At 34.3% G+C, this 15,661-nt stretch overlaps 1 protein-coding gene across 1 annotated transcript; it reads left to right on the plus strand.

The window, feature by feature from the left end:
• The first annotated feature begins 304 nt into the window (after nt 1–304).
• Nucleotides 305–13,642, plus strand: LOC144851094 (uncharacterized). The gene is made up of 3 exons (XM_078708619.1): nt 305–401; nt 8,679–10,390; nt 10,534–13,642. The coding sequence occupies exons 2-3, from the start codon at nt 8,705–8,707 to the stop codon at nt 11,167–11,169; spliced, it is 2,322 nt and encodes a 773-aa protein (XP_078564745.1). The 5' UTR covers nt 305–401; nt 8,679–8,704; the 3' UTR covers nt 11,170–13,642.
• Nucleotides 13,643–15,661: the final 2,019 nt, after the last annotated feature.

The raw sequence follows: 15,661 nt of genomic DNA on the forward strand, positions 1-15,661 counted from the left end.
ATATTACATCCAAAAAGAAATAAACGCCACCCCCGAATAAACGTTCCCCTAAAAACTCTCCTGAACAATAAACGCCCGGGGCGTTTATTCGAATAAATACGGTATCTAGGCCTAGTTAATTTATAAATTAATTTTATAAATAAAATCATTTGCACGCCGCTGGTGGGTATCGATGATGAAACATGATTGGTCTATTGTATTCCCAGGGTTAACAATTGACCAATGTACTCATCGATCTCTTGTGTCATTGACATGACATGTCTGGAGAGAGATATGCAAATCATCTGACGAATTTTCAGCCATAGCCCAGCTGATCGCAGGCGATCGAGAACACGAAGGGCTTCGGCTAAGAAATGGTTCTGAAATCTCACCGGAAGTAAACATCTGAATGGTTGCAAATGGTGAGGACTTGTTTCTTTAATAAATAATGTTTATTATGTCTTAACGTGTAAAAGTGACATTTCATATTTATCGTAGTTTGCTAAGGCTAGGCTCGGCGTATATCAGGATGTGTGGTGCGCGAAACTATCATCCTTTGGTGTGTGTCAAACAATAGATTTTTGGTCCGTAACAACCCGGTAATTCCCGTCTAAATTTACTGCACTACTACTACTACTTCTCTAGGTCTTACGCATTACAATTACTACTATATCGCAGTATAGTAATACTACATATTGTACAATACCATTAACTATTGTACCATAAACAACGACTTCCTAGGCCTAGCCTAAATGTATAAATTACGATCAATCTGGGTTCATTCTTCAGGCAAAGTTGTTGTTGAGTTTTGTAGTTCAAGAAATAGGCCAAGGCTATATTATAGCTCAATTATGATAAAACTAGCAGTAGGAGTATTTATGATAAATAAAACAATATTATTAAATTAATTAATGTGATCTTTTTAATGGATAGCAGATAAATTCCAGGCCTATATCTGGCTATATTTAGTAGAATAGAAAATGCATGTGTAACCCATCTTTTTTTAAATTAATTTAAAGAGCAATGGTAGCTTTTTAATTTACTTCCATTGAGGGATATTTCTTCGGTAGACTATCTGGCAATTTTTACGGCCGTGAGGACCAGTCACTGGTGGCAATGCATAGAATTAGAACCCTGTTTGCTAGACCCTTGATTTGAGCCAAACGTCTGATCGTCTTAAAACCAATTTATCTGTACCTTTCTTTAGGAAAAACGGTGTAATCATGGCTAATAAAGCCTGGCGCACACTATAGCTATCGTCTGAGCCAACTGGCACGAGTAACACTTTGCTCACAGTGTGCGCCGGAGAATTTGTGAGTAATCGGCCACGTGTGACTCTGAGGAAAATATCTGTCGTGTTATATATTTTTTGGCACGCGTGTCATTTTTCTCAAGTGTGCGCCGAACGTGAGCTAATAGCTCCCTAAAAAATTCCACTGTGCATGACATATGGCGTAGTTAGTAATTATCCAATCAGAAAATCACGTAATGAAGGCGTCTGATAGAACGCGATCACAGTTTGCGGCAAATTTTTTAGTGAGCAAAGCGTTACTAGTGCCAGTTGGCTCAGCCGATAGCTATAGTGTGCGCCGGGCTTAAGACACCTACTACTACTGAAACCATTTTAACCTTCAAACGATCAGAGTTTTGGCCAACTTAGTAGGAAAACAAGAAATCTCATTTTTCTGGCAATCCATAAAATAAAGCATTCTTCAGTCGAGTCTTGCATCCTTAATGCACGTTTAGTGTTTTAGAAAAAGATCCATTGGATTTCAATCCTAGATTTGCCAATGGGTTTTATAGTTAGTGAAGCCCAATGTTGAGAGGCCTCTTTTGCATTTTGTTTATGTCAGCTTATTACAATTGGCCAGGTGCCAGCGAGACCTTGAAGGCTGTCTAGTCCATCTGGACTGTAACAATTACTACAATAGCCTATTTGTCTCATTCAAAATAAAATACTACAGGAATGTTTGTGGGTTTGTGTCAATGCTACATACACTATACTGCTTAGAAAATGTCAATGCTGAACTTCCTATTAGTATATTGATGCTGTATACAAATGATTGCAATGTTCATTGTCATTATTTTTGAATTGGTTTTTGTATGTACCTACAATTAAAATGGATGGTTCCAATCCAAGCATTGTTATGGGCAAATGACATTGTTACCTTGCAGGTTATTACATATTATACCTATATATATATATTTTATTATTATATTAAAACTATATATTTGTAAATTACGAATTAAAAGACGTTTACTATATAATTTCAATATAAAATTTAATGACAAAAAGAGAGATCGACATTTCGGTACCATCATAGAACCATTTTCAAGATCAAGTGAATACAAAACAATAATAATTATGTGCACTAAGCACCAAAGTTGGTGACAGGAAATGCTAATTGAGGGCTATTTAAGTAATTAGCTCTCCTACTGAGTTAGATAAACAATTTAGCTTTGATGGAATCCGATTGTTTATTGAGTGTAGGTTTTATCTCTTTGATCCACAACATCTCCTTAATTAGGCAATCAAACTTATTGTTACATTTAGATAAGACTCTAAAGTATTCTGAGATATCACCAGTTATGCCATGTTGTTTTAGGTGATCGCCTATAATACTTTTGTTATGTTCATTAATGCGTTTGTAAAGGTGTCGGCAAGTGTAACCACATTGAAATTTGTACTTAATAATCTGTGTGTTCACACGCTCTATGCACGCTTAATCTATTCTAAAGCTCTGTCATGTAACAAAAATGTGATGTACCCATACAGTTTATGGATACGATGATGTCGTATCCCTGCAATATTTGGTCACACTATTTTGATAGTGTAGACAGAGCTTAACCCTCTTAGTTCCAAATTCCCGAGAGAGAGCCATTTCCCCTCAACCGTATTCTTTTCAGAACAGCATTTTTGTAATACTCCAGGGAGTTGAAATTTTTCAAACAGTAATTTCATCATTTTATCATAAATGTATGAAAAAATGTTTCTAAAAACAAATATTCCTTATTAAATTTCCTGTAAAATGATGTATAATGTATATTTGTATGATTTATTTTTATTTATGAAATGTATGAATTAAAAAAAAATTCTAATTTTTAATTAAAATTTCCAAGAAATTGCTTTAAAAAATCGTATAAAAACGATAATAAAATGATATTTAGAAAACCCCAACAAACAAATATTTATAATACATACCTATAAATGTATATTTACTTGAACAAAAGTAATAATAGGAGAATTAGATACGAGTTATTTTATTCAAATAAACCGCCATCGTATAATCTTAGCCTAGGCCCAATCAAACCATCCTATCACCATCGTTAGTCTGAGCATGCCCACTATAAGCAAGTTACTCAGGCGAGTAAATTCTGACAACGTGCTGCATGGGCCTACAAACAATTCGTCTCGCGTTGCACATTTTTCAACAAAGGAGTCAGTATTTCCGGTTGTGTGACTAGATACGGAGAACGTGTAATCAACAAACAACATGATTTTGATTAATTAATTAGTTTTTAATTGATATTTCCAAAAGATTTTCATATAGCGAAAATTTTTTCGTTGACATTTTTCGAAAGAAAATTTTACGCTTGATCGAATAAAAGCTATCCCAGAATCCTCAGACAAGCAGAAGTCAGAGCCATATATATAAAGAGTTACGACATTGGATTATAGTCACGTGATATGCAGATCAATTTGTGTCAAACTTGTCTCCGTTAATGCATGTAAAGCATAGGAGCAAGAAAATACTTTAAACTTTTTCTTATATTTAAACAAATGTAATTGCACATTTTACGGTGAAATATCGATGTGCACAGCGTACAGAAGTACTTGTGGCAAAGAATATTGCGCGCGCGTGCGCTAGTACATTATAAAGTTCGATTGATTGATTTTGGAACGAAACATCCCATAACTACGTCCTATTAATAACAATTATGTAATATTTTCAATTCATAATGCATGCTTTGATGACTAAATAAAATAATAAAGTGTTGTGGATATATTTGTTAATATATTGAATAGGGTATGAACAAAATTAAAACAATAAAGGCAAATTATTACAAATGAAATGATGAACGAGTCTCTGAAAGTTTGTGTCAAAAACACACAGAGAGCCATATACTGCATAAAAAGAGGGGTGAATTTGTGTGTTTTTTGTATTGGTTCATGCTTTGATGTATCCTGACTTGCATGTAGGCCCTAGCATTTATTCTTTTGTTATTATAGACACAATATATATATGTTACCAAATTAATACCATTAATAAAAATAATTACTAAAATAAAAACGGAATATAAGCATTATTTCATAGACAAAAAAATCTAAAAATAATGCATGAACTATAGGAAAACGCTATACAAAAGAGACGCGCGCGCCCTCAGCGTGCGAATTCTTTGACACAAAAATGGCTTCTAATTTTCAATGTCGTAACTCTTTATATATATGGCTCTGGCAGAAGTTAGTGATTATCGCCCTCAAACACAGAAGGTACGTTTGGTGTGTATCGCCGACTAGGGGTTTTCAACGCATGTCCCATATGGTGTCTAACGCCGCCCGTGGCACTAAGAGGGTTAAGTTACATTCGTCATATGGTACACTACTACAGTACCTGCTCTACTCTAAAACCCATGACAGGTACTAGGTACCATTATCAAATTTCAGTTGCCAGTTGTAATGTTAAATTTGGTGTTTTAAATCATCAGAAGTATATCGGATGTGTCGGTACAGGCATCATTTTTGTTTGAATGCAGAACAAGCTAAAATCGCAATGTAATTTACATGTTCTTTTTGCTACTATCAGAGTAATTTACTCCAATGAAGAAAAGAACAAGTAAATATAGTTGAGTACAGTATGTTATCAGCTGTCCCAGGCCTACAGTATGAAACGTTTATCTTTTGTGACTCTCTTTCGTTTGACCCATTTACCATACTGTACCATTGCGTACTAATAGATCCTGGCTGGACCTCCTGTATACAGTACGTCCCAAGCCTTGCTTATTACACAATTATATAAACTGTGATCACTCACAAACTGGTAATAACCCGCAAAAGGCCGATGTTGTAAGGGGACATTTTAATGCAAATGACAGGACTTAAGTTCAGCACTTTATTTTACAATTATTTAGAGTAGACCCTGGACCGTAACCTTTTCTGGTTCAGACCTATGGAGTTGTACACCGCGTAGGATACGAAAGCATAACTCCGTAGGTGTGAACAGGCCCTTAGATGCCTTCCACTCCAGGAGTTGGCACAATAGTGAAATTTATCATCCCACTGTTGATGATGAAAATAGCAGGCCTCATGTGAAAGTATTCTGAAATTATTGTGATTGTTTGTTATAGTCCCTGGATCTGTGAAAATGGCTTAATGCCAAACATACACACTTTATTGGCAAACAGCATACTATCAGGGATGGGCTCTCAATACAAAGAACCAAATGCATTTTGAATAAAATATTTCATTTTTAAAGTGTAAAAATGAACAGTCATATTATTGTAAAATATTGCAACAGTCTGTATATTAAAACTACTAACATTAGTGTATTTGTTATCTTTAAATTAATTATAAAAATATTTTTTTGTCACTGACACTGTGACAGGCAGATAGTTTGTAAGTAACCATAATATCCTGCTTGTGTTGTGGCATTGCACTGCAAACATTTCCAGGTACTATACTTATGCGGGACTTATGCAGTCCAGTAGTATAGTAAAAAACACTGAAGTTATTTGTGTGTACAGTATGTTGCAATACCTGGCATGTTGCCTATTTGTAATCATGCTAATGAGGATACAGTACCAAGAATTACTTATTTCATAATGACTGGTTGTGTGAAACTAATTCAGGATGTGGCCTTTCATAGTAGGAAAATCCATTTAATACTGTAGGATAGCTGCATTCTGATCTAGATATTTAAATCCCATCTTACATACAGAATAACTGACATGACAGTGACACATTTTGTTTTAAATATACGATATTTGCAAAATGCTATAGAGGTTTATAATAATATACAAACTTAAAAAAAAACCACCATAATTTCCTTATTTGATTCTGCCCAGATATTTTTTTATTTTTTGGGGACAAATATTCTGCACAATGCAGCTACTGTATGTGTAGGCACATGTGCAGTATAGTATCCAGTCTCCAGCATAGAGTATACTGTAGTATTGCTACATCTCTGCGAATTTCCCATTGTTTAATAATTTAACATTTTATTTTCCAAGCATTTCTAATTGGAAATATGCCAGGCAGTAATTATTAACTGTCTGTTGGGAGATCTTATTTAAAATTAGATTGGTAAAAAAGCAATAGGCCTATATTATTTGTACACACAGACTGTGAATATGAATGACAATTAATTTTTACATACAGTTTCACCGTACTCTGTAATCATATGATGGATTCTATTGTGAATTGATCATAAATGAAACAGTATTATGAACTATTGCCTACATGATTACAGAAATATGTACAGTAATTGTTGACATAGAGGTAATAAAATAAACCAGAGGTAATAAAATAAACCACTGTGATCAAGGGACATAGTGGTGTAATTAAAATGTGACACCACCGTAATTAATGGACTCTAGCTAGCTACTGTAGAAATACACAAGCACATGAGTGTGTGTAAGGTACTATTAGACCTAGTTACTAGTACTAGTAGTAGTAATATAGGGTATGAGGAGGCCTGGTTAGAATATCTCATTGTAATATTAATTAATTATACATACAGTAGCATGAAAATTTACCTTCATTTAATAAACATTTTAACATGATGTGGTGATTGAACGTGATTTAGACAGGCTAAACTACAGTAACTGCTGTTAGTAGTAGTAGTACTATACAGTAGGCTATCGGAGGCCTACAGTAAGCCTAGTTATTGAGGCTGTTTGTTAACTTTATTTAAGACTCTTTGGGTGTGCGTGAAGAATTGACTGTGTTACTGTATAAACAATTTAGAGGTCAAATTTGCGTTTCAAAAGGGCGTCTTGTTGTACACCGACAGACTGTACAATAACACATTAAACGCCTCCCTCGAATAAGTGCCTCCATTGATTACATGAATGCCCCCACCCCCTAAAACCAGGTACCAAACAATGAACACGGTACTTTAAAATGTTATATTCATCATCTTAGTCTAAGACACTAAAGATTAGAAACAGATCAGGTTTATTTTTACGAATACAGTAGCAAGCATAATAGTTATATTGTAACCGACCTAATACCCAAAGGCCAGAACGTCCTGTGATGTTTTTACCCGAGACATTTAACATTCTGAGATCCATCGTCGACACTTACTAGAGGGTGACTGAGCGAAGAGTGTCAAATTACACAAAATTACTGCATTTTTCATCAATATAATTTACAAGAAAAAATTAATAATTATTGTACAGTTAAAAATACTTGACCAATAGACAGCTGATTTTCTTAAAACCTATAGTATAAGTAACCACATTACTTGTTATTGCAGTCAATATTGCAAACACCTTGTGATCAGTTTCCCATGAGACTTTGTATTGCTTGTGGTTAATTATTTAGTAACCTGTAGCAGTTGTAGCTGTAGGTCCCTAGGCCTTCCCTGCAAACATAGTCCATTCTACTTTGAATCATTTCCATTTTTAAAAGATGAAATAAACAAAAATGTGACTGTACTGTATTTAAATTTGACTATTAGAGACTTCAGTAACTGAAATACACATTAAATTAGGCCAGCAAATTTGTTTTAAACAAGGCCATATAGATGGCTGCAGTCGAGTGCTTATTAGTGTTTACCGACTGACCAACCTACCAACTGACCGAAATTACTGAACATGTTTAAAAATGTTGAAATGTTTAAAAACATTTATATTTTTTTAATTTACACGTGCGTAGCCTGTCACTTTTGACGTGCTCGTATAACGTAAATTCGAGTTGAAACGTAAAACATAACCACATCGATTCCTGGCCATAAGGAATATACTGTGAAAAATTGACTTAGCTAGATTAAACTGATATCAAGATAAGGTCAGAAAGCGATAAAACGCATAGTGATACCGGACCGACAGACAGACCGACATAGTGAACTATAGAGTCGCGTCCACGTGACTAAAAAAACACCATGTATTATAGCTCCTCAGTGTCAGTAGGAGACTTTAAAATCTTATAACTTTTAGTGCCACTTGTGATGGAGAGAACCTTTATGGTGGTCACACTCCCTCCCTCAATTTTTAAATAAATATTTTTGTCTCTTTTTTTTTTATTGGAGGAAGATAACATTTGTTTTTATTATTACTTTTTTTATATCTCATTATTGTTAGAGTATTTTTGTTTTTCTCATACTGTACATACTGTACTTCTTGTGGTTTCACAACATGTTTTTACTAGCCACGGCAACTGTAACCTTGGTATGCACTTTTTACCTTTTGCCCTTCCTTCTTTCCTGCAGTGCAGATGATTTTTATACATTGAAATGAATTATTTTAAATGCATGAATAAAACCTTGTTTTATTTTATGACAAACTAAATAAGTGCATAATGTTGTATGTGATGTTACAATATGAGTAGTAAGCTATGAGCAACATTACATTCTCATTAATAATAGTGCAAAAATATTGTACAAACATTAGTGATATTCACTTTTGAAAAACTAATACAGTACGAACTAAAACTACAGTTAGAAAATGTTACATTATTTTCTTTTATTTGTCTTTTACAGAGCTTAAGCGGTTGTGAGTATCTCTAATGTACATATCCAACCCGTCAACTCATCAGGCATCCACCCACAAGAAAGACGAGCAGAATCAACATGGCTACTCCTTGAGATACCAAGACACCAACGCCAACTTCATGCAGGGTAGCAGACTGCCTTCAATGGGTACTGTGTCATCACAGAATCAAACTATAGCTGAAAACGTACAATTTTCAACATCATCTGAACACAGGAAAGAGTTTCTCCAGGAAGGAGGAAGTCAAGAAAGCGGTAGTGAAAAAGCACAAGAAAGGCAATTAGATGAAGATGATAGGGTACAAAGGTTATGGGCTCCTGATTTACGTAGGGCTTACAACACACCTTCATCTGAAAGAGTGGTAGATTCTGGACAACTATCACCACAAGTATCAAATGGTAGAAACTCTGGAAGCCGAAGGATGTCACCAGTAGAGGGCATTCCACCAAGAACTTTTTCACCTCCTCCTTCAGCAATGTATGACAAGAATACATCACGCCTCCCCAGTCATTCCGTTTTACAATATACGTCGCCACCTATGGTTCATTATAGTACCGTACCTGGCTTACAAGCATATGCACCTTATTATTCTCCGTTTGTTCGTTTACCTGGTCATCCACCAGTTATGAGGCCAGCACCACATGAAGAGTCCTCTTACTCAGAAATGTTGGCAAGTATTGGAAGCCATGTGAGAGAAGGGCAACCTTTACCTCATTCCTTGCTTCCAACAACTGTTTCACCCTTTGGTGCCATAGATTGCTCACCTTTACCATCACCAAGGGAATACCAAGCACCAGGATTTCTTCCTGGAGGTGGAATCTATGTTGTTGGTGTTCAACCTGATAGTCGTTCAAGCAGTAGGCATCCTTCCGGTGACCAGAGGCAAGCAGACAAAGACTTGGAACATTGTCATCCTCATCCAGCACGGGAGAGGTGGGAATCGCATGAAAGAAAATTCCATGAACATCAGGAAGAAGAGAGGAGTTCAAGAGGACCATCACCAAGAGACCTGCAGCTAGCAGCAGGACATCATGTACGGTTTAAGGAGCCTCCATACAACATGGATGTTGGACCAGAGAGAGCTGTCTACCAGGAGTCACCAAAGATAGCACATGTCCATCCCCAACCAGTACCAAGGGAAGAGCGTTACATACACCAAGTACCTTCGGCAAATATACAGACTTTATATGCAAATGCCTTAACAATACAAACATCATTGCATTCACCTCCGCAACTAGTTTCTCCACCTGTTACATATTCCAATATGCAGTTACAGCTTAGTCCTACACCACATGTGCGACCATCTACACATGCAACTATTGCGCAGAAAGCCCAATCGGATGCTGTTGTTGAATCGTCAAGTTCTTCACGAATAAAAGATTCTGTAATTAGGAAGGAGTCTCCTCATGGGACAGATCCTGTACAACTGACTTACCATCAAACGCCACTGCGCAAGCTTAATACAGAAGCGGAGTATCCTGGTCCATCCACTTTCCCTTCATATTTCACCCGTGGCTCTGTGATACAGTTGGCAAGTGGTGAGCTGAAGAGAGTAGAAGACCTTTGCACCGAAGATTTTATACAAAGTGCAGATGTAACCGATGGTCTTAGAATAGATTCCAGTACAGTGGTAAGAATAAAGGATGTAGTAAAGAAGTCAATGGCTATTATTAGCTTCTCTGTAGGAAATCAGCGTGAACAGGTAAAATAATAATTACTCTTATTAAAAACCTTGTCGGCAAAACCAATAACTTCCTCTTTAGAAAGGTCTCTCGCTACATGCTAGTGTAAGGCCCAGTAACTTGTATTGAAGAATAATTATTGCATTTCACTATTTTTGTATAGGTAACTGTTGAAGCAGGTTTGGAACATCCATTTTATGTGTTTGGTCATGGATGGTCATCGGTCAACCCAGAGTTAACTTCTCTACGTTATAATCTTGCGTGCCACAAACTAGCTGTAGGGGATGTGTGTGTGTCGCTAACCCCTAAAGAAAATGTTAAGTATCGTAAGGAAGAACAGTCTGATGCTGTTCAAAGGACTTATCGTAGTGATTATCTTGATAATAAAAGACAGCGAGTCCAACATTGGAAAAATCCTCCAGATAACATTGAACATCATAAGGATCAGATCAGCATGGATGAACAAAGACACCATACAGACACTGACAACCCAGTGGATCATAGGTATCTATCCTCTGGTGTAGATAAGCCTAACAAGCTAGCCAGTGAACTGAAATCTCTTAATGTATCTAGTTCTGGTGTGACAAGGAACTCAACCCAAGGGGTTAGGGCATCGAACATTCCTTCTAGATCAGAAGGGAAATCAGGGGGGATGAAAGGAAAGCATGCATACCAGACATTGGAAGAGGTTAAAGAGGAAGATGAAGAAATGGCAGAAGTAAATAAACAAAAGACAAGTCGTCAAAACATCATTCAGGAACCTGTTGATCATATCGCTAAATTTACAATTGCACGATGAATGAAGACATATTTGTTATTGCATTTTTTATGCATAATGAGTAACGACCAAAATCTGGTACAGTAGCTACATTTTATTAATTGCCATTTGAAAAAATCGATTAAGGTCGCAGTTTTATTCTTGTTGCATATATTGAGTTAATCACAATGTGAGGTTTGTATATGGTACAGCACACTATTATTAACAATATTGAAGTTTTATTTGTATTTATAAACCTAAATTTATTATAGCTAAAAATGTTATCAATGTGTCTAAACATAGGAAAAACTAAATAGAATTGTTATTAGAACCATAAATTATGACACTTTTCCGATCTTCTACATGTAAATGTGTCTTACTTTAGCAAAATTTGTGACATAGTGTAAAAGGGCATTATTATAGAGTTGGTTGTTAAAATTATGCTTTATCCGTGTGATTTTTTAATGCATTTTATTTACTAATTTTTATTTCATGTTTTGCCTTAAAATAATTTATTTTAGAATGTTTTTATTTTGTTAAATATATTACTGTGTAGTGATAAATCATTGATTTTCATATATGGCTGAATTGATTATTATGCTGAAAAGCATATTCATCAATCAGGTATTTATCAGATTGAGGCCTAGGTATTACACCAACATTAAATTTATGTTACCTATATTTAAAATGCACAAATAACCAATTAATAAAAATACGAATAATAAGAATATTTGCATATCTCAACATCAAAATGCAGCCCTGGAATTTCAGTTAAAATGTTTGTTGTCAAACATTTGAGGTCAGCAGTGCATATTGATAGAACATAATTCAAATAGGCCAGGGTACAGTATTTTTCTTATTATGTGTCCATCTACTGTAGTCAATTATCTTGACTAGGTTTGCAAAAATGTCATCGACATACTGTAGGTGAATAGTTGGTAATTTGCTGAAAGCTGAGCTGAATTTCTAGAGCTAAAAATATAAAGTTAAAAATGTTATCTATTTTATTTAGTAAATTTTAACCATTGGTTTTGCAAGCATTACGTCAATACTATGCTCAGGTCTTCCCTAACTGAAGAAATCAATGAATCATGAGGGAGATTCTTAGGTCAGAGGTCATGTGATAGCCCTATGATTTGTATTGATAACACACTATACTGTATTATCATAACTTCTATTGTATTGATATCCCCAAGGTCATGCCTTGTGTAGATAAAAATACAATTTACAAAAGAGTTTATATAACTGTTACCTGTAGGTGGATTGTCATATTATTGATAGCTAACTTTTGTATAAAAATCATGAAGGAAAATGGTAAATCATTGTCATATTATAAAACAATAATTCAATCATTCTTTATGGGTTTTTAACAGTGTGAGTCATCAGTAAAACAGCCCTTTAAAAATACTTTTTATTATAAATGTCTTCTATTTAATTTAATTTTTTTATATTATATTTATATTTGCTATTTCAAAACGAATAAATACAATCTCCTTCGTTTTTGTTTGTTAACCACTCTAGCTTTTCTTATGTGCATATAAATTACTAAGTGGTATCATATTTTTGGGAACTGAAAATAGAATCCTGTTTATCAAACATAACCCACTACAAACCGTATATTGTCACTATGATATGTACTAAACAAAACTTAGGTAATAAATAGATAGAACAGCAATGTTTATGATATGCTACTTGGAAATTAATAATCATTTAGGTTTTTAAGGTGGTATAAATGAATTGTTTACATGGATATAAATCTGTTATATATTTCCTTTAAAAAAATGAAATTAAAAAGCTTTTTAAATACGGTAAACTTTTCCATTATGATGTGCAAATAATTGGTATTGAACTTCTTAAATTGTTTTATGCTCATTTTAGGTTAATAAGTTTTCTTTGTAAATGGCAGGCTTCGTTTTGTGGGATACTACCATTAAATGCATGGTATTTTAATAAAGCTAAAGTCAAAACCTGGCATTGTCCACCCAATTTGTACTGTACACTTGACATACAGTATCATGGAATTCTGTAATACAGTCATTGTCACATGTGCTTTGTTTATTATGTTTAACTGTATGATACAGCTGTCACATGATAGATGTGAAGAAAGAATCTGCTACATTGTCTATAAAATCAATTATAGAAATGCTAATTTCTAAAAACAAACAACTTAGGTTTAAACGCTAACCTTATATCCTAACAAATAGTATGATCATTATATGGCATGCAGACATTTTTTTTTTAACAATATGCTAATGTTATTAAACACGTTTGTTACATTGTTTACTTGGATACAGATTATTGTTTACAAATCAGTACAAAGTTGTTGACATCAGTAAAAGTACCATTATACTGTATTAAGAAATTATACGGTATGAAATGTTATTGTAAGAAACATAAGTACATTGGAAACCCTTCTTTGGTACACCCCTATTCAGGTGCTCTCCTATTAAGGATCTTTCACACCTGTTCCGGCACGGTTCCGGTCCGGCGAAATTGAACATCAATGTTTCGTTTTCACGTGGATGTGCGCCAATCGATATGCGCGTAGCCACGTGAAAACGAAACATTGACGTTCGATTGGATTTTTCGGACCGGAACCGTGCCGGAACAGGTGTGAAAGACCCTTTAAGGGGACATTTTCTTGTGAAATAAACAAAATGCAGTATGTGTTTTTAAAGCCAACACATATAGAGGGGACACTTTGTTGGGCCCTGAACATGTTTAACATGTTTGATATAAGATTTTTATGTTTGATGCCTTATTTTGCTACAGTTGTCATACTAGATACTGGTTTTCTAAATGCTGTATATTAAATTTACAAAATTTGAAAATAATGTATGCTTATATTGTGCAGTTGAGTTAAGTTATTAGCGTAGGTGTTTTTCCATCCTTTTTGTCATAGCCGAATTACATTACGCCATAGTCCTTTGTCCTAGTTGTATCCCATTTTGTAAGTAAAACATTGCTTTTTGTTTTGTTTTAAAAAATGTTAATGCATAATAATTGCTTATCAAACTTTTATCATAGGCTTTGCATTTTGACTTTTAGATTGTCATGGTTAAATAATTGTAATAATAGTCCATAATTATCAAAACGATAACAGGTTATGTTAAACATACATTTTGTAGAATATATAATATAAATGGTATGGTTTACAATTCTGTTTCATGTACATCTACTGATAACAGAACTGAGTTATGAAATTGAAAGAGTTGTTTGGTATTTTCCATTATTTCTGGTAGTGGCACTCTTATAAGGTACCAATAAGTGTTTGGTATTAAATAATGATGGTTGTTAATCAGGTAATGTGTATTATTGTACTGTACTACCATGGTTTTGATACCAATACTGCCACAATGTCCATTCAACACTTTCAATGTGTATCTCAAATCTCCATTTTAAGAAAGTTTGCTAGTTTTGCTGAAAGCCAGAAATTTGTTTTTAAAAAAAATGAGTTCGAAAATCGATGGTTTTGTTAAAAAAAAATTCTCAGCTTGTCTGAGTATCTGTTAATGTGTGTGCGTAGATGGAGATGGTCTCAGCTTGAAATTCAAGTTATAAATATACACTTTTAACAGCTACTAGGGGTCGTTATTTTCACAAAATTTATTAAATATAAAATCTAAAATAGGAAAATTTAAATGTAGTAATGAGTTTTTACTCTAACAATGGATTTAATCAGTAATTTGTGTGCTAATAAATATTCATTACCACATCAAAGGCCACACAGTTTTCAACCAATCAGCAACCACCTATCATATCTGTTATAATTTCAGAGAGGTTGCAGAAAATGTACCTGTGGGTTTGTTAATATAGCAGATTCTTTGTAGTGTATCTAAACATGTTCAGTATCATAGGAAAATCCTGTATACAGCATATCATGTGTTTCACATTAAAGATTCTAACCCATAACAACATTTTCCATGATAAAGACACCACATGTGTTACACATGAGACGATGTTTTATGAAATTTGCCTGTGATACTGGGCCAATGTAGAGATAAGGCACTGAAGAAGTACCATTGTAAAAATAATCATCCGAATTAAAACTTGAATTTTAAGCTGGTCCACTCCATTGAAAATAAAAGGCAGGGAACGCTGTTAGCTTTAAGGTTAAGAAAAGGTGTGTGTGTTTTATACATTTGTTGTAACGCTGATATGATAATATGGTTTTTAATTGGAGGATGAAGTACAGTGAAACCCCTCCTTAAGGGGACACTATACCATGAGAAACATAATAGGATCAGTGTTTTAACAGTACATTATATGTTTAACCCCTATTTACTGAAACATCCAAGATTAAGAGGAAACTTTGTTGTTTCTTAAAGGTGTCCCCTTAATAGAGGTTTTACTGTATACAAAAGTACCTTACTGTATCAGCATTACAACATATCAGATTTTATCCTAGAGAGATCTATAAATACATATATATATATTATACATATTTAAAATTTGTAATCTATTTTGAGTCATAAAAAAATGTTGTTTGGGAAGGAAATGTTATGATGTGTGTTTTTAACTGCTTATGAAGGTT

This window comes from Antedon bifida, chromosome 8, assembly GCF_963402885.1.
Source record: "Antedon bifida chromosome 8, ecAntBifi1.1, whole genome shotgun sequence".
NCBI classification, from domain to species: Eukaryota; Metazoa; Echinodermata; class Crinoidea; order Comatulida; family Antedonidae; genus Antedon; species Antedon bifida.